Source organism: Indicator indicator, chromosome 8 (genome assembly GCF_027791375.1).
Source record: "Indicator indicator isolate 239-I01 chromosome 8, UM_Iind_1.1, whole genome shotgun sequence".
Lineage (NCBI taxonomy): Eukaryota > Metazoa > Chordata > Aves > Piciformes > Indicatoridae > Indicator > Indicator indicator.
The window spans coordinates 10,873,146-10,893,158 of record NC_072017.1 but is presented as its reverse complement, the minus strand read 5'-3'; the positions used below and the strand labels follow the sequence as shown (position 1 = coordinate 10,893,158).

Below are 20,013 nucleotides of genomic sequence, written 5' to 3'. Positions count from 1 at the left end.
ACATACCACCAAGAATTCCTTTTTGTCCACCATCTCATTGCCATCAGTATCAAACATGTTGAATGCGATTCTAAAACCTGCATGTGGCTCTGCAAACCAAACCCCAACCCATTCAATTATTTATTTGCTTGGAAAGAAAGCAAACATAAAACTCAGAACAATTATTTGCTATCTGTTTATAAGAAAACATATCCTCATCTAATTTAAATTAGTACATTTGTGTACACGGTAAATGCAAATCATAGCATCTGTAAAACAATCTTATCCATGTTATGAAAACAGAAGGCTTGCTCACAAATTCATGGATCAGAGGAAAGAGCCAGCAGAAATACAATATGAAATATACAAGAGAAGTACCTCACAATACTGACTGGTTGGATAGTTAAGAGTGTTAGTTCATAACTGGAGTCCATTTTATGTTTCAAAACACAAATTTGTAGAAAACAAATTTGCAATGAAAGCAGTATTTAAAAGGACACTTTAAAAACAGGTACAGGATGCAATTTCTGGTCAAAATAAATCACGTGTTGAAAAAAATCACAGCATTTGCTTGTTTCCAGGCTTAAGAATCATGGAAATTTGAAACCAGAGCAGAATTTTAACTTATTTCCAACACATGGGGACTTTGAGGGTACTAGTAAGTGAAGTCTTTAGGCAACATTTCAATAATACACATGGATGCAATATGGATGAATTATGGCCAAGTGTTGATCCAGGTAACAAAGACATTATGGAATAACATGCATCAACCCAGCACTTAGGGATTGTAATTGTTCAGGGTCAAGCTCCTGCTCTAACTCAAACTGAGAATCTAGATCATGTCTGAAAAATGACCCTGGATAAGAGGGTTATGTTTTAATTACATACAAATGAAAGACAAGCAAAACACTTCACTTCTACACAGAAAACACCTTTTAAATTATCAAAGTCTGTATCAGGCTTAGTTTAACTACAAGTTCTTCTGTTTTGGGATTATGGGTAGGAGAAGAACAAAACAAAACAAACAAAAAACCCCCAAACCAAAACAATGTAATGTACATCAGTACAATTTGATCTTTGTAAGAAATTTGTAAAAAAGGGTTCAGGCTTTCCAAAAATACTTACTTGTTAAAATACATAAGAGGAATAAATATTCTGTGTAAGAAATCACACCTGGAGATAACAACAACAACAAAAAGATACGAAGTTATGCCATCTTAGTTTCACCTTGTATTCACATCTTAAAAATATTAAATCTGTGTATTAGGGGAATTATTCATATTTGTGTGCATGTAGCTGTATTCAATCTAGTCAGTGAGTTATTTGTCTAAAAATATTGCTCTATGGGGTGTTTGGGTTTTGTTTTTTTTTTTTTTTATTTGGTTTGGATTTGAGTATTTTAGGGGAGGAATATATTAAATATGGTAAATAAACAACTAGAGTCAGTGGAAAATGGGTCATTAAACTGGATTCTTAGAAGTTAATATAATTTCTTCTTTTCCTTTCATTTCCTTTCTTTTCCTTTCCCTTCTTTTCCTTGCTTTTCCTTTTTCCTTTCCTTTTTCCCTTTCCTTTCCCTTCCCTTTTCCTTTCTTTTCCTTTTTCCTTTCCTTTTTCCCTTTCCTTTCCCTTCCCTTTTCCTTTCTTTTCCCTTTCCCTTTCTTTTCCTTCCTTTCCTTTTCCTTTCTAAAAAACCCACCAATAATTCATGACAACAGTATGAGAACATTTACCCTGAGAATATTAATAGTGATTCAAACGTGCTGTTTGAATACAGTTTTTGACTTTAATGTGTGTTTTATAAGCGCATGTCCTATATTAACTGAAAATTTGGCCTCATGTAACTTAAGCACAGATTTGGGCTTTAGAGTTCTATTTATGTGCACATTTTCATAATAATCACCTGAAATTTATATTAAAACTCTGAATAAATGAATGTCAACATTCTGTGAAATATTTTTAAAGCCTGTTAAGAGACATTTGTACTCTCCTCTACATTCAGAAGATCCATAAGGAATACATTCTAAGATTCTCATCTTTCATTAAATGTCTAAAGGCGGTCACAGTGTTCACTGGCACCTTATTTTGTCTTCAGAAGGTACAACTTAAATTAGAGATGAAATCACATCCAAATAGCGTGCCTAGTACCATAAGCTGTAGCTCTGGGGCAAAGAGGTAACCTTGCTGGTGTCTGTAGTAACAATGAAGAGAAGCACCTTATAGTTCAATAAGAACTGAAAACAATGACTTGCAGCTCTCCCAAAAGCCCTAGCTCTAATTATCTTTGAGGCTGAACTAGCAAAACTGGTTCCTGATTTCTAATCAATTGATTCTGTCTGTCCTCCAAAACCAAGTGTTGTCAGTCCACAATATTAGACAATTTCAAAGAGGAAAAAAAAAAAAAGTATTTCAATGCCTGAGAGTAAAGATGTCTATCAGCTGAAATTTTCAAAAGCTGCTGCCTGTCTCCTTGATTTCAGTCCAAGTCAGGTGCAAAAGTTTTTCTACAAACAGCCACTTCTTTAGATGTTTAAATAGCTTAAAATTTGACTTAAATGGTTTTAAAGAAAACAAGTAAATTAATCTTGGAGTTTTCACGTCATGTACTAAATAAGCACCAAATTAGAATTAAGGGACCTGAAATTCTATTCCCATACTTTTCACTAGTCATAAGACCTACTTTTTGTTTCATGATGCATACTGAAAATCTATGTAAGTGCTAGATTTTATTACTAATTTTATCAGCTTATTATGTTAGTTTTGAGTCCTCTTAATTCCATCAACTTCTGTAGAATTTCACTGGCAGAAAACTGGAGTAAGACTTTGTTGAAACCAACACTGGACATGTTGCAGACATTTTATTACAGACTTAATAAGCAACATCCAGATGTTTCGTTCTGGTAATGTACTGATTTAACAGATTTTTAAGCTGAATTTTTATGTAATTAATATTTCAAAAGTCAGCCACTCTGACTATACAGAGCAAGGAAATACAAAGAAAGAAAAGAAGTTAGGAGGAAGTTCTTTACCATGAGGGTAGTAGAACACTGGAAGACGTTGCCCAGGGAGGTAGTTGAGGCCCCATTCTTGAAGATATTCAAGGCAAGGCTCGACAGAGCTCTGGGCAACTTGATCTGATGGAGGATGTCCCTGCTTACTGCAGGGAAGATGGACTAGATGACCTTTGGAGGTCCCTTCCAACCCAAACCATTCCACAGTTCTACAATTCTCTGAAATATGATGAAAAGATGTGCCAGTTTCTGCCTCTGGAATTCTGGTTGCAGACTTAGGGGAAAATGGGAGTGCCTCCACAGACTAGTGGTTTGAGCTGGGACCTCCTCTGAGAGTAGGTACATCCTTACTCCTTTGATAAATTTCAGCCACTGTTGAATTAATTAATTACATGCACATGTTTAAGTGGAATTTTGTCACTGTCATGCTTATTTTAAACATTCATAAAGTGTCTTTCTTTTATAGCAAGTACTTCTGGCTGCTTTTAAATATATTTAAAATGCTCCATTTGCCATTCTGAATATAAGCAAAAGAGAATGTGATTTATCATAAATAGCTTTTAAATATCTGTATACAAGCCACCATAGCTGTTTTTTTTTTCCTGTTGAAGTGATAGAGCTTATTAAGAAAGAAAATAAAAGAGGGAGACCACGAGTGGCTCTTGGCTCTTCCTTTTACCAACGCTGACTTTTAAAAGCAATCAAAGCCCTCATCTGCAGAATTTAAAGGGATATACAGTATTTCTGAAACTATCTGAGTTGTGAAGAAAAATGCTTATTCAGTGATAGAGGACACCATTACTGTCTTTAAAAATAATCACATCACTGAATCTACTGAAAAAGGTAAAAATATTCATAGATTCATAGAATACCAGGTTGGAAGGGACCTCAAGAATCATCTAATCCAACCTTTCAAAGTAAGAATATAGTTTAAATGAGATGGCCCAGCACCCTGTCAAGATGGGCCTTGAAACTGCCTAATGTAAGGGAATCCACCACCTCCCTTGGAAGTTTGTTCCAATGTGTAATAGTTCAAATGGTGAAAGAAATTTTTCTGGCATTGAGTCTGAATCTCCGCAGTAGCAACTTTTACCCACTGTCTTTACCATGTGACTCTTCACAAAAAGGAAGTCTCCCTCCTCATGATAGTCACCCTTTCTGTATTTGTACATGGCTATGAGGCCTCCCCTAAGCCTTCTCTTCTCAAGGCTGAACAAACCCAGTTCTCTCAGCCTTCCTTCACATGACAGGTCTTCCAGTCCTCTTATTTTGTGTTTTAGAATATTCTATCTGTGGGCTATAAATCATTATTCATTAGAACACAAACTGAACTTGAAACATTCAAATGTCAATTCAACAAACTCCAAGGCACCAATTCACTTGCTAGCTGTAAGACGACACGACTAAAACACTGTAGACACTGAAGGGAACTTTCCCATGCTGTAAAATGGAGAAAGCAACAAACACTTTTCACCCTTCTGAAGAAGTGATTCAGATTAAAATCCAACATCAATCTAGTCACAATAAATTAATACAAGTGATAACCTAGTTCAGGAAAATAACTTCTTATTCTTCACCTTTCTCATTAAGATTACGAAAAAGTTTAGATGATCCTTTCCAAACTGGTGGCGTCTCCATAAGGATCTGATTCAGTTCCTAAAAAATAAGATTAAAAGAAGATAGAAGTATATATTTAAATACTTAATTAAGTAGTTAACAAAGTATGAGTAAATTATAGAAAACCAACAGAAAAGACAAGGAACTGCATGCAAATCTACCAGTTGATTTAATTTCAGTTTACCACAATGATTTCGGAGGCATTCAAGTACATATAAAACTTCTGCACATATGATTATTCCAAGAATTGCTCATCTGCATGAATTCTAAGTGTTTACACAGTTGGAGAGGAACATGTAACATATCTGTTGCTGAAATTACTAACAACTGTTCACATTCAGTAAAGCCAATGAGGAATCCCTCTGGATTTCAGTAAAGTTTTCAACACAATGCCCAAGCAACTGTTCTTTTTAAAAACTCAACCTGAAATAAAGCAAACCTCACCCATGAATATGAATATACTTTACTTAAAATCCATACTTCAGGTAGCTTTGGATAAACCTGTTACACACTAAAGAAACTCAGTCAGATATAGGCTAAGGAAAGAACTGACACAGGCTTGAGCAGGTCAGTAAATCCAACATAACAGATGCAGCTGTTCAAGTATCTGAGATTCTGGATTAAGCTGAGTCTGAAGTGACAAAGATTTAGAAACTCCCTTATTTGCTCTATGACTCTAGGTTGACATAATGAAAAGAAAGCAATTGTATAAAAATCTATGGTTATAAGACAGCACAGGAATTATTGCCTACCTGCTTTGAAAGAGATCGCCATTTTTTAGCACCTGCAATAAAAGACAAAGTTATGAGTGCACAGAATTCAGTCATGCCGATCGGGTGTTGTAAAAGTTAGACTGCATCTCTACTGTGCTTTCTAGTCAAAGAAGAGATATTTTTCCTACCCCGTAAGGCTAAACAAAAAAAAAAACCAAACCTCCTTGAAAACACATCAGGTGCTGAGACTCCCTTCAGCCATTCCTAGTAACTCAGATTTGTCCTCCCTTTTACAGCTTCTGTCAGGCTTATTTCTTTGTGAGTAGTTTTAACAGAGGATGTGAAGAGGGCCTCCTGTTCAGAACTGGAACTGCTTGTTAACAATGAAAACTGATGAGTAAGACTGAGCAGATGCTTTCTTCCTAACACCTCATATGACAGACTCCAGGAACAGAGAAAGACATTTTACAACGGTTATCCACAAGCATCCAAGAATTCAAAACTCAAGGTTCACTGCCTCCCTCTCAAGACAAACACCTGCACAGATTCAGTATTCAAATAAAGCACTGTGAGTATCAGAATTCACAAAGATATAAGAGGTAGCACAGTATATGGTCAAATTCATAACATTTTGGTTGGCAAAGGCTAATTTCCATAGAGCAAAATATTCTGTGGTATTAGAAATCCCTTCCTCATGATGAACTTCAAGCTTCATTAAATAATTAACATGAAACAGAAGCTACACATGTTAGGTCATGGTTAGAAATTCACTGAGATTTTAGTTTGACATCTTGGTAAAGGCTATCACCAAGACTGTCCACAAAACCCACTCTAACTATGCTGAGCAGTATGAAGCCACATCCTAACATGAGCATGCAGAATTGTGTTATACTTTTCAGTTTAATTCACTAATGTTAATTAAAGTCTTGTCTCAAAATAATAAATAAAACACAAAACACAATTTCCCACACAAATTAATGTACATTTAATCCTACCATAAAAAACTTGACGAATAAATATATCTATTTCCCAATCAATTTCCCAGTCTCATACATTATATATAGATTTTCTTTTTAGGCAGGCAAGTAAAGATATGTGTACATACACCTTACACTTCAGTATTAGGCTAAAGTTACTATAGATAGAGACAAAGGGAACAAAATATACTTCTTCTTCCTTTAATTGGCTTTCTAAATATACAAACATATATTGAAATTATAAAAAGGTATCATGTATGCCTGTTAAAAATATTGTATTTTCCCAAATGAAAACCTGCACCATAAAGGTAGCAACAAGTTCATTACAGGCATTTGTTTTATATTTTTATAATAACTGTTTGGAGTAAAAAAGTTACATTTTCTAAAAGAAAACATACTCTTACCATAGTAGTTAGTGTTTAATCAAAAAAAGGAAGTGAACACCCTCTTGACTTTTGTAGGGTTTACAAGATTTCCAAAGTAAATCAATCACAATAGATGCATTCACTCCATCACAAATCTCATTCAAGTCTAGTATTATTAGCTTTTCTATACAGCAGACATAAAGAGCTACTATTACTACTCTTCAAAGGGCATTTTTGCTGTTTGACAAAACCAGACTTTTCTAGTCTTCATCCCTTAAAAAAAACAGGTGTATGTTGGAGGGGGGTTTCTGCAAAATGTAGATGCTTTACTATGTCAGCCTGAATGGATCAAGTTATTTACAACCTGCAGCTTATATAGAAAATTATCCAAAAATACAAAATTAGATTTTTAGAATGTGTTCTTTTATTCTGAAAAATACTTTCCTTAAACTTACCACCTTCAATAGAGCAAGACAGAAAACTAAGACTTGCCCTAACAGACAAAGCAGTACTTTGTCAAAGCTGCAGTACAAAGGTTAAAATTAACATAGAGATCAGAAGCTGGAAGTGGTAATCTACAGGTCATCTCTTTCAGGTCATCTATTGCTTCCTACTTGTCAGCCTTCTGTCCAAATATCCCAGACAACATGACTTCCACTACAACTAAGTCATCCACTTAGTAAGTCTCTTACACTGTCCCTTAAAATAATTATCTCAGTCATGTAATCTCTGATACTAGTCTATAAAACTAAAGGACATTCAGGTTAGTTTTGCTTTCATGCACTGGATGCACAGGAAGGATTTTGATACAAATAAGGCTCGCTACACTGGATTCAGGTGTCTGACTGTTCAGCTCTGGATCTCTTCTCCTTTGGCATGAAAGAGCTTAATACTTTTTAGTTTGGTTTTGGTTTTAAAGTCTGAATGCTTGTTGTGAGAGAGGAGGAAACAAAATTTTCATTAACACAGAAAAATCTTAATAGCAAACCATATATACAGTGTAGCCAAACCAGTCAAGCTGTCATAAAATGGAGTTAAAACTGAATATTTAACTGATGTCAGGTTAAACAATTGTGCCATATAGCACAAATGCTTCATGACCATACATAGTGAAACCAAATTCCACAGTAATAAAAAAAAAAAGGAAGACCTGGAGATCTGGACAGAGGTAGTAGATATAAAGTGCTGATGTGTATTCGTATTTACTTGTGTGGTAAAGAATCTGCTTCCTCTCCTTTAGCTGCAGAGCAATTTAAAAAACCCTAGATAATTAATTTCCTTTCTGCCAAGAGTTTCAAAGTTTTGCAAGTTTTCACCATCTAAGGTCTATCTTCAGTGTTTACTGTTACAATGAGATTATATCTGTATTCAAAAATTACAAAAGTTTTATCACTGATGTGCCATAGCTGAATTGTTTTCTCTTGTTTCTTTACTGTTAAGAGAACAAAGGGGAAAAATCTAACATCTGCACAGAGCTTTAAGCTTCCTCTGACTGTTTTAGCTGCTTTTGATTGTTCTTGATACCAGCTTTGTGGTGTTGACTTGAGGAAGAAAGTCTTAAGGTGAGTTATTATACATGTCACACCTGAGAAAAGATATTCACTTTCCCCAGAAGTTGTGTGCTGCTACCAATGCACTGCAAGCCTGAGGGCCAGGAAATCAAACTAGATCAGAAATGGATCACCTTACTATTTAGTCAGTCTTTGATATTTAAAGAAAAAAAACTGCAGTAAGTGAACTAAAGCTGATAGTTTGTTTTTCATTAATTTAACTAACACACAGAGCTAACTCTGGCAACTTTTAAGTGTAGAAAGTTGATCCCCTGGGGGACTGAAACTCTTCCTCAAAGTATGTTATTCAAAAGCCATGATATGGATGTAAAACCTCTGCAGGGCAAAAAAATCCCAACATGATAGTAAGTGACAATTTAAGATGGCAAAAATTGCAAAACAATGCTATCCTAAATTGTTCCCAGAATCACAGAATGTTAGGGGCTGGAAGAGACCTCCAGAGATCATGAAGTCCAACCCCCTTGCCAAAGCAGGATCACCTAGGGCAGGCCACACAGGAACACATCCAGGTGGGTTTTGAAAGTCTCCAGAGAAGGAGAGTCCACCTCTCTGGGCAGCCTGTTCCAGTGCTCTGTCACCCTCCTCATAAGAAAGCGTCTCTTCATGTTGAGGTGGAACCTCCTGTATTCTAGCATGTACCTGTTATTCCTTGTCCTGTCACTGGGCACCACTGAAAAGGGACTGGCACCTTCATCTTGACACCCACCCCTCAGATATTTATAGATGTTGACGAGATCCGCTCTCAGCCTTCTTGTCTCAAGACTAAACATCCCTAGGTCTCTCAGTCTCTCTTTGCAGAAGAGATATTGAGGTCCTGCAATCATCCTCATAGCTCTCCACTGGACTCCCTGCAGTAGATCCCTATCTCTCTTGAATTGGTGAGCCCAAAACTGGACACATTATTCCACGTGTGGTCTCACCCCTGCAGAGTAGAGGGGGCAGATAACCCTCCTAGACCTCTTGCCTGCCTATTTTACACAGGGACTATACAGAGTCAAAGACAAAGTTTTACAGCAGCATGGGCCTGATCAGAAAGAAACCTTAACTGTAACGGTGTCAATGACAATGATACAAATGAGCTTCTTGTCTTTAGCTGTTGAGCTGTCTGTGACCTCTATGGCATGAATGTTCTAACTATGACTAGCACACAGATGTCTACAACCTAATAAGAACCAAATAGAATTCTGGAAGACGCAGTACCTTTCTACCATAGTCAGAAACAGAAGTAGTAGTCATCAAAAGCAAATGGAAAAATAACATACACCCCTGGCATTTCCCTTAGCAATTTTACCAACAGAAAACCCTCCTGCTTACGTTTGGGTTCATCACTTGTGACAGCCTGAATGAAGTCGTATGGAGTCATATATAGCTGTCCTTCAAATTCTAAACTGGCAAATCTACGAAACCGTTGCTCCCGAGGAGTTGCATAAAGATGTAAATCTTCAAGGTCTGATCTGTTTTCTGCAACCTTCAAAGACAGAAGGAAACAATTTTAACATATGAAAACAAGTTCTGGGTTACATTGTCACTGCCATTCATCCATAAAAAACCTGTAAATGTAACCATCTGCCACAAGAAGCTCCTGGCAAAGCTGGCAGCTCATGGCTTGGACAGATTCACTCTGAAATGGGTCAAGAACTGGCTGAAGGGCTGGGCCCAGAGAGTGGTGGCAAATGGTGCCATATTCAGTTGGCAGCCAGTCACTAGTGGTGTCCCCTGGGGATCAGTGCTGGCCCCATCCTGTTCAATATCTTTATTGATGAGCTGGATGAGGGGATTGAGTCCATCATCAGTAAGTTTGGAGATAATACCAAGTTAGGAGCAGGTGTTGATCTGTTGGAGGGTAGGAGGGCCCTGCAGAGGGACCTGGACAGGCTGGATAGGTGGGCAGAGGCCAATGGGATGAGATTTAACAAGGCTAACTGTGGGGTTCTACACTTTGGCGACATCAACCCCATGCAGCATTACAGGCTGGGGACAGAGTGGCTGAAGGGCAGCCAGACAGAAAGGGACCTGGGGGTGCTGGTTGATAGTAGCTGAACATGAGCCAGCAGTGTGCCCAGGCAGCCAGGAGAGCCAATGGCATCCTGGCCTGCATCAGGAATAGTGTAGCCAGCAGGACAAGGGAGGTTATTCTTCCCCTGTACTCAGCACTGGTCAGGCCACACCTTGAGTACTGTGTCCAGTTCTGGGCCCCTCAATTCAAGAGAGATGTTGAGGTACTGGAACATGTCCAGAGAAGGGCAACGAAGCTGGGGAGGGGTCTGGAACACAAGCCCTATGAGGAGAGGCTGAGGGAGCTGGGGTTTTTTAGCCTGGAGAAGAGGAGGCTCAGGGGAGACCTCATTGCTGTCTACAACTACCTGAAGGGAGGTTGTAGCCAGGTGGGGGTTGGTCTCTTCTCCCAGGCAACCAGCAGCAGGACAAGGGGACACAGGTCTCTTCCAACCTGGTTGATTCTAACTCAAAGTCAAATGCATCCAAATATTTTTATTGTGTTTAAGAGCTGAAACTACAATCAGGATTTCACTGCTGTAATTTTTTGTCTTCTGCAATTTTATTAATAAATCTTTATGCATTGAAATTTTTTACATTACTCCAGGTCAGGAAAAAAAAAAAAAGAATATATATATAATTAAGGAGAAAAAGGTGATTTAGGATCTTGAATCCCAGGAAAAGGGACAATTTTAAGTCAAGGAAGTCCAGTTATTTGAACTGTCTGATATTTCCAGTAAAGTCTCTATTCTTGTCATCTCATACAGTATTCATAAAATTCTTCAAGTGCCAAACTAAGGAAAGGCAACAAGTAGAACTACAGTGGAATAAGACTGTATATTGCTTCTTAGATTGCAGCTATTGTGAAAAGTATCAAGAAACCTCCATAATAGGTATCTATACTCCAGTGTAGATCTTCTTGGGATACTGCTACTTCAAGCATCCAATGCAATTAAAGCTACCATACTTGGAGGAGGAACAGAAGAAGAGGAGAGCATAATTATTCCTCCAGAGTTACAAAAGTACTGTATGGCATTAAGTTCATATCTTATGAGAGTTTGTAGACCTCAGAAGTTCCTGGTATATTTACCATCCAGTTGATTTACACATAAACTTAGTTCTAAATTATTAAATTTCTGGTTCAGACTGTCAAACTGCCACCTGAAACCTTTTTTAGTTCATAATAAGGCAAGCTCCTCTGTGGAATCAGTATCTCCAAGAAAATGTAAGTACCTTGAATTTTTTTTCATTGACGAAAAAACCCAAACCTAAACTGTTTCTTAAAGGCTAAAGCAATGATCTTGGTAACTTCTCCCAGTATGTTAAAAAAAGAATGCAGCATTTCATCGGTGGAATACCACAAGCTGACCGTGTCTCCACTACTCTTGTCATTTCATACAGTATCCCTCAAATTCTTCAAGTGTCAAATTAAAGAAAGGCAACAAGTAGAACTACAAATGGAAACTGGTTTTCCAAAATCTTTCTAAGAATAGGTTTCAGATTTCAGTGTTTAGAAGCAAAGGCACATTTATATTGGGTAGTCAAGCATCTGGCCTTATTTTCCTTCTGCTTTTCAAACAACCTCCTTAAAAAATAACACATCAGTGAGGCTACTGGAGTGAAACAAAATTTTATGGCTTCAGTTCTAACTAGATTAAATTATGTTTGTAAGACAGACATATAAAAAATGAATATGTCAAACATTTCCTATTTGGAAAACAACAAAACCCAAAACAGATCACATGAAAAGTCACAACGTAACAGAAAACTCCCAATGTTTTGGTTTTATATATGCTTCAGTACATTATCTAAGGCATTTTAACTGACTTCATAGTTCTCTTGCTGGGCTGCCTCTAATCTTTTTCAAGTTACTGCTTCTGTTGTGTATGTGTGTCTGAAAATGCTTTGGTTCAATAGGAAAAGAATTCCATAGAAAGTGAGAGTAATAGAAATGCTTATACAATAATTTAATTGTCAGTAGACTCCCCTGCACAGAAATATTCTGCACTTCTGCCTGAGAAACAGTTTTAAATCTAGTTTTTGTGTTTTTTATAATTTTCAAATTATTACTAAATTAAATATGGGGAGGAAAAAAAAAAATCTAACAGTAAAGCCCAGAAATTCACCTTAGAATGTCAGGGAAAAAAAGCTGAATTCTCTTCTGGCATACTCAGATGCAAGCCAAAATATTTCTGTCCTATCTCACTGTTTGATTATGGTCTTACTGATCCTTCAGCAGTCCAGTGGCATCCAAGCTATGCCTTCATGTGGGATTTACAGGACTCAGTTGTTTTGGTAGAGCCTGAAGTGACATAACCGATTATCTCTGTATTTGAAACTTAACAATCTATCTTATTTTTTATACAAATGTTATTTTATCACTATTACAAACATGCCTTTGAATATATGCAGTTTGTAAGCATGAGTAATAAAGCAATAATTCTGCAAGATCAATTTTCAGCGAAGAAACTGCTTCAAGGCAATATTCCACATGCAGTATGCAGAATCAGTTGTAATCAACCCTAACCAATCACCTGTAATCAAGAGGATCCATAGATAAAGTATCCCTCAAGAACTATCATCTTAGTTTTGATCACTGTTAGTACTTGGTGAGCATGTTGACATTCTTTGCTCTCAAGAAATTCACACTATCTCAGGTACTACTGCCTAATACTTTGCTTGAGACAGAAAAGCATTTACTAAATTCTCAGACACATATTTCAACATTATCTAAAGTACTCTATGCTACTATAAATATAAAATAACATACTGCAGGCATGGAATTTTCAAGACATGCTTACACCTAACTGAGTATCCAGATCTGTAAAACCTTAATTTCTGCCTCACTTTTGCCAATTTACAGTGTCCTGCTGACTATACAACAATGCCAGTATTTCACACTCTGGTTCAAAGTCATTGTAACGCAGTATGAATACAGCCTGACACTAGAAAGAGCAGTGCCTCCTTAAAGGCTCAATACCCTGCACACCCTTGCTCCTTATGTTCATTTTTCCAAATGTCAAAATGGATAAGGGAACTGGTCTGAGCGAAAATTTTTCTTTTGGTGGTGTTATTTTTAAGTCAGATAAATGCTTAAAACTATCCCAAAAGATCAATTATTTGTTTCAAAACCTAGGCTACAGGAACCTGTAGGTTATAGAAAATACACTATCACCTGCTCCAGCAGCAAGCTCCACCTAATTCAAGTTAATGAGGAGAAAACTGCAAGCTTAAGCATGATTTTATTCCAAGGAATAGAAATATCACTTTATTTTAAACGTAGTGCTTTTATCTACAAGACTCAAAACAAGCTGTTTCTGCTGTTGATACAACATGAATTGAAACAAGCATATACAGGGCTTAATATGTATTAGAGCACTGGTCCATACACTAAATGTCCAAATAAAAGCAAGGTTTGGCTGCAGAAGACTCCAGACACATACCTTAGCAAACTGACAAATAAACTTTGGGAATATTTTTACTTTTTGTCCACATTTCTTGTTCAGAGCTTTCCTTCTTCTATTACTGTTGATCAATTTATGTACAGCAATTAATATACAGCAGCATCAAGTCTCCATAATTATTAGGAACTAATCAATATGCTAATTAAAAGCCAAACCGTTCTAACCTCAATGACCTCATTTCACATCTCTTCAAGCATTCACTTAAGAAATTAATGTCAACACATAACAATGAAATGTTTCCTGTTTACCCCAACATTAGCAGATCATACTGCACTGAAGCAAGTACTAGGATCTTAGTGACACCAATTGTCTCAATTGATTTATTCCATATTTATGCCCAACCCTAGTATCCAATGGACACAGAAACAAGACACAGAGGGTTGATGTGGTACACCTCAGGAAAGGTACTGTTGGTGAAGGAGTCAACAAAATTCAGTAAGATTCCAATTTCTATTTGAAGTTTCAAGAGCTTATCCAGACAAAAATCTCCCTGTAATTATCAACAATCTTCAAAAACTCTCATGAAAGCCCATCTCCTTGACAAACAGAAGAGGGGAGATTTTTGTATGCTTCTGTTTACTAACCCTCTTGGCAATCTTGCCTACTAATTACTATGATCTGGTATCATGTTATGGTTCTCTGCCTTTTAAAATTAAGACACAGACATTTCCTTCAAGCAGAATATCACAAACCTCCTAATTCTAGTTACAGCAAGTTAGATCTGGTTTACCTGTACATGGACACCAACCTACTTTCTTATTAGAACTTTTAGGGGGGGAAAGGAAGCCCCACTGACGAAACCAAGAATCTATCTGTCAGCCAGAATTTTCATCTTCCAACTTCACAACTCACAAGGTAAATAAAAAGAAGACTGAAGCTCATCAGCACTTATGAACGATATATTATCTTTTCCCTACTCTCAAAAAAATCTAGTAATCAAACAGCTCATGGTTATCATCCTTATGACCTTCCATTTTCAGACTCTGCTACCTTGTTGCTCCGTATTTCACCTCCCATCTCCTGTACCATATTCTTGCAGAACGACTGCAGAGGCAACACAGCACTTTTTCAGGGTGCTGCTGTGCATGGTCTTGGGTTCCATGTGCCTTCTGCAAAACCAGGAACAGAGACTGTGTGGCTCTTATAAGCTGAGTTTAAATCAGGTGAACAGAAAAAAATGATCTTGGCCCATTATCTTGACATTCCCTAACACAGAAATGCATACCTAATTCTTACACACAGGAGACATTGCAAAGCACTTTCTAAAATGTATTAAATGGATTGTCAATGGACACAAGTTCAAACTGCCCTGAAAGTCTGGTGCTCCCACCAAAGGTTTTCATGTATTACGGAATCACAATCATCCAGGCCAGAAAGAATCTCTGAGATCAAGTCCAGCCATTTCGCCCATTCCACCAAGTCTGTCACTACACCATGTTCCCAAGCACCAGATGTAGATGGCTTTTAAACATGTCCAGTGATGGTGACTCAACCACCTCCCTGGACAGCCTGTTCCAGTACCTGACAACCCTTTCCATGAAAAAACCTTTCCTAACGTCCAGTCTAAACCTCCCCTGGTGCAATGTGAGGCCATTTTCTCTTGTTGTATCATTAATTGTTAGAAGAGACCAGTGCCTACCTCTACAACCTCTTTTCAGGTAGCTGCAGAGAGCAATAAGGTCTCCCCCCTCAGTCTCCTTTTTTTGTAAACTAAACAGCCCCAGTTCCCTCAGTCACTCCTCACAGGACTTGGTTCTCCAGGCCCTTCACCAGCTTAGCCACCCTTCTCTGTACCCACTCCAGTGCCTCAATGTCCTTCCTGTACTGCGGTACCCGGAACTGAACACAGTACTCAAGGTGCAGCCTCACCAATGCCAAGTACAGAGGGACAGTCACCTCCCTGGTCCTGCTGGCCACACTATTTCTAATAGAGGCCTGGATGCTGTTGGCCCTCTTGGCACCTGGGCACACTGTTGCCTCATATTCACCCTTCTGTCAATCAGTACCCCCAGGGCCCTTTCTGCCACACCCCTCTCTAGCCATTCTTCCCCCTGCTTGTAGCATGGGGTTGGGACTTCTTTGAAACATGGACTAATCTCCACTTCTGCTTCCATGTTTGTCTGACTCTCTTACCTCAGAGATGTTGTCTGTCTTAATTTGACATTACATGAATCAACCAACCTGTCTGGCCTTTCAGTGAAATCCATGCGATAACTCTACACTGCCATAAGATGGCCTAGCACAGGACATGAGTGACATTAAAATAATTATGATTTTGCAGTAGTTGTGACCCCAAATTATGTGAAATATCAATAAATTATAGTGATATGGCTCACGTTCAGTGGGAATAAAGTGTACAAGATAAAACATGGCCTCATTATCCTTTCTCTTAAAAAATACCAAAGAAATGTTCTTTGCCAAGTGTTTGTCTCCTATTACAGTAAGTCAGTAATGCAGAAGTTTTATTTAGTGGCAAAAGATCTAGTTTCCCCACAGAGACAAATTTAAATGGCAGATACAGGATTTTTCACTTGAAAATTAGAAAAATTGATGCGTCCCAGCACATAAAGCTCTACAGAATTTGGAAGAATCCATTATTAAAACCCAGAATACTACTCCAACTCCGAGATTCTGAGAATATCTACAAATAGGTAAAAATATACATGCTGTATGTGCATGCACACAGGCCAAAAGGCTCCAAAAGTACCACACAAAAAAACACAGCTCTGCTGTGTTCCAAGTCAAATCAGTGTGTTCTTGCTTCTTTCAGATGAGATAAAGGGGAGAATATTTTAGCTAAACAAGCCAACATTTACTACTAAAAGTATCTTTTGCTTGTAGTCCAAATTATGTTCTGTTACAGTAGTTTAATCTTTCATTTATTTCAAGTGAGTGAGTTTCTTTGAATTTTTGCTTGCAAAGTAATCTGTCTTCCATCAGTGAGAATCTGCGCAAACTATTAAAATAAAAAGGTTTTCAAAGAGATGCTGTTCCTTACTTCCTTCGTTTATATTTGACTTCAGGCTTATTTAATATGCTCCCATGCAGATAAAAGTAGCACGATTTTGTTTTCATGCTGGGTGGCCAAAAGGTTAAACGTCACGTTCCCAGTGTGGGAAAATCCCAAAGTAGACAAAACTGTTTTGATGCTTTCTGAAGTTATATTTCTAGCAGACTACTTAGAAGTAGTACAGCCAACAATTTTGTTAGTTGATCCCGCTTCAGTGAGATAAGGACATTATTATATTAAAATATTTACAAGCATAGGAAGCTGGAATCTGTTTAAAATGTTGTAAAAAGGACCTTGTTCAAATACAACCGTTACAGGAAATCCTTAGGGTAACAATGTTTATCTGTAAGCACAGCTATTCCAGAAATCCTCAAAAATAAGAATTACAGCAAAATATTCTTCAACAGCCTTTCTTATATTAGTTTCACGTGTAAGTTACTTAACCTCTATCATATCTTCAAGAAGCTTTGGTCAGTGTGTATACCCTGCTATACACGTCCATAGGCTTCACTGCATGCAAGACTAAATCATACTAGTAGATGGATTGGTCTGTCCCAAATATGTCCTTTTTTAACATCTTGAGGAACACAGAACTAATGCTGAGAGGTAAATCTTCCTTTTCCTTCAGCATGGCTTTCACTACAGCTGGCTAGCAACCAGTATCCTTCTCAGAGTGACAGCAAGGAGCTTAAGATGTCATCAGCCAAAGAGTAAAACCATCTTCCTATACTGGGCAATTGACCTATGACATAAAATGTACAATGCTTATAAAAAAAATAAAGGTTAATTAGTGGTTCTGGTAAAAATGATGCTTTATGCATCTCTTGGAAGAGTATCCTCTTTGAGCAGGCAGGATAGTCTTCTCCCATGCAAAGTTTGCCTTACTTTTTGGAGTTAAAGTCTTGTTCTTCATTTCAGAGAGACAGAAATACATGATGTAATCCACTTAGAAATGTACTGCTACAAATAAACTTGACCTTTTGAGTATTTTCACAGAGAGTTTGACAGTACTGCTAAGGTACTATGAAAAAAAATCACCCCTAGTATGCATCTTCCTCCTCCTGGAACTCAGTGGGCCTTCAAGTAATGTGATGAAGTCCTTCTTCTGCATCTGTCTCTCCCTGCCCTCTTTTAATTCCTAAATAATATCTGAAGGAATTAATTCTCAGAGAATATTCTGTAAAAATAAATAAGAGACCTGGAGTTCACTTCCTTTACACAATGACAACATGACTACAGGATAGATTTCTCTGGAGTGCAGAGGCATCATTTCTGTTTCCAAGACCATTTTAATAACCTCTGCAAATGACACTGGTATTTTTGAAGTAAGGAACATGGAAGCAAGGAACCAGAAGGCAAATATTAATTACTCTGAAGAATTCTGACACTGGATTATGCTTTTCTAAAATTGTTGTATTTCTCTGAAAAAAAACATGTACGATACACATCTGCTCCAACAAGGGAAATACTTCGTAAGCAGGACATTGGATCAGAGCTTTTCTTGGGTCAATAGTGTTCTCAGTTGTCAGTACAGAGAATCTGTATCAAAAACAGCTCTTACAGAGTTTCCTGCTCTGCGTAAGCACCTCCCAGACTTCAAAGGAGCTGTCTGCTAATAAAGCTCTTCCAATCTTCACCAAAACATTCAGACACAAAAATGGTAGCTCTTGCATGCACAATTTTACTTTGGTTTTGAAATGTTATATGGCAGAAACCCTGGAATTAACACTGTTGCTTTATTACAGTGTCCAAGATTTTGCTCCAGGCAATCACATGTAAACTCTTACTCCTCAGAACTGGAATTATTCTCACTTGAATTATTCTTAGGAATAGTCTGGGAAAAGGGAATTCCATAGGGAGATGAGCTCCATGCTGCTTCTTTAAAAATCTTACTCTCTATCAGAACACCTCCAATAATATGCTTGGCCATGCAAGTATTTTTTTGTACTGACCACAAGGTTTGTCTGTTCTGCTTCTCATATTGTCCCTAGCAAGTAGGCTGGGGGTGCACAAGAAGTTAGGAGGGGACGCAGCTAGGATGACTGCAGCTGACCAGAGGGGTATCTCATAACATATGATATCATGCTCAGTAATAAACGCCTGGGGAAAGGAGGGGGAAGCGAGGAGACACACATTCAGAGTTAAGGTGTCCATCTCACAAAGTAACTGTTACATGTGATAGAGCCCTACTTTTCTGGAGATGGTTGAACATCTGCCTGCTGATGGGAAGTACTGAACTAATTCTTTAATGTGCTTTCCTTGGTCAAGCAGCTTTTGCTTTACCTGGTGAACAGTCTTTATGTCAGTCGACAAGTTTTCTCACTTTTACCGTTCCAATTCCTTCCCCTATTCCACTACAGGGGTTGTGTGGGGTTGTGTGGCAGCTGCTGGCCTGGGTTAAACTCCAATACTATGAATGAGACAGCCATAGTTATCTTGAATACTCTTGAACACCCTGAATATCTCAATACTTCACATTTACTCCAGCCATTACTCTAAACATGCTCTGCTATAGATCCAAGAGCCTTAATCCTAATAACACAGATGTTTATATTTCAAATGTTATGATACTTTTCTTAACTGGTAAATACTATTCAGATTGTAACATGAGCACTTAAAATTAGGAATTAAAAAGTTATTGTCACTCAGACTTCATTAAATCAGCCTTCTAATAAAGGACATTACAACACAATGCCATTGCAGCATACCATGGTACCAAGCAACGCAATTTTAACAGTATTTGCATGCCTTTTTTTTTTTCCCCTGGAAGGCACCTCTAGAGGTGTTTTAGAAACCTGTAATGAAAGAGTTGATGATCATCACAGGTGTAGAGGGCAGTCATAAATGGAGTACAGATCGCAGATGGAGCTCATGGTTAAACTACTCTTTGTAGCTCCCCAGCTAGATCCAATACCAAGCTATGGGCTTTCCCCATTGTCATACAAACCTTTCTGCATCACAATAGTCAATAATTTGAAAAGCACAAAACCCCACTACCTCAGATCAAAAATTCCACAGCTAATTGATCCTCACTTTTAGGAGGCTTCAGTTGAAAGGACATTTTATCAGGAATGCCAAGTTCTCAGTGCAATTTGAAATCAGTGAGGTCACTTGTTCAAAAACAAAAAAAATTAAACCCCAAAGCTAGTGTTCTAAGATGTGAGTCTGCGTTTAGTCTGGACACACAATCTGAAACAACATATTTCAAGTTAATCTTCCAAATATTCTGCTATGCAAACAGAAAACTGAATTAATTAAAGAACTTTTCCACATAGGAGCATGGCACTTGTCTTCAAAAAATAGTCTGTGCT

At 37.7% G+C, this 20,013-nt stretch overlaps 1 protein-coding gene across 1 annotated transcript in view; it reads right to left on the bottom strand.

Moving 5' to 3' along the window:
• MICU3 (mitochondrial calcium uptake family member 3) overlaps positions 1–20,013 on the bottom strand; it is a 47,312-nt gene that overhangs the window by 25,654 nt on the left and 1,645 nt on the right. The window contains exons 2-6 of the mRNA XM_054383037.1: positions 9,548–9,701; positions 5,360–5,391; positions 4,568–4,646; positions 1,105–1,152; positions 7–89 (exon numbers count right to left, since the gene is read on the bottom strand). Of these exons, the coding sequence (XP_054239012.1) occupies positions 7–89; positions 1,105–1,152; positions 4,568–4,646; positions 5,360–5,391; positions 9,548–9,701 (396 nt within the window). The remainder of the gene's footprint in view (positions 1–6; positions 90–1,104; positions 1,153–4,567; positions 4,647–5,359; positions 5,392–9,547; positions 9,702–20,013) is intronic.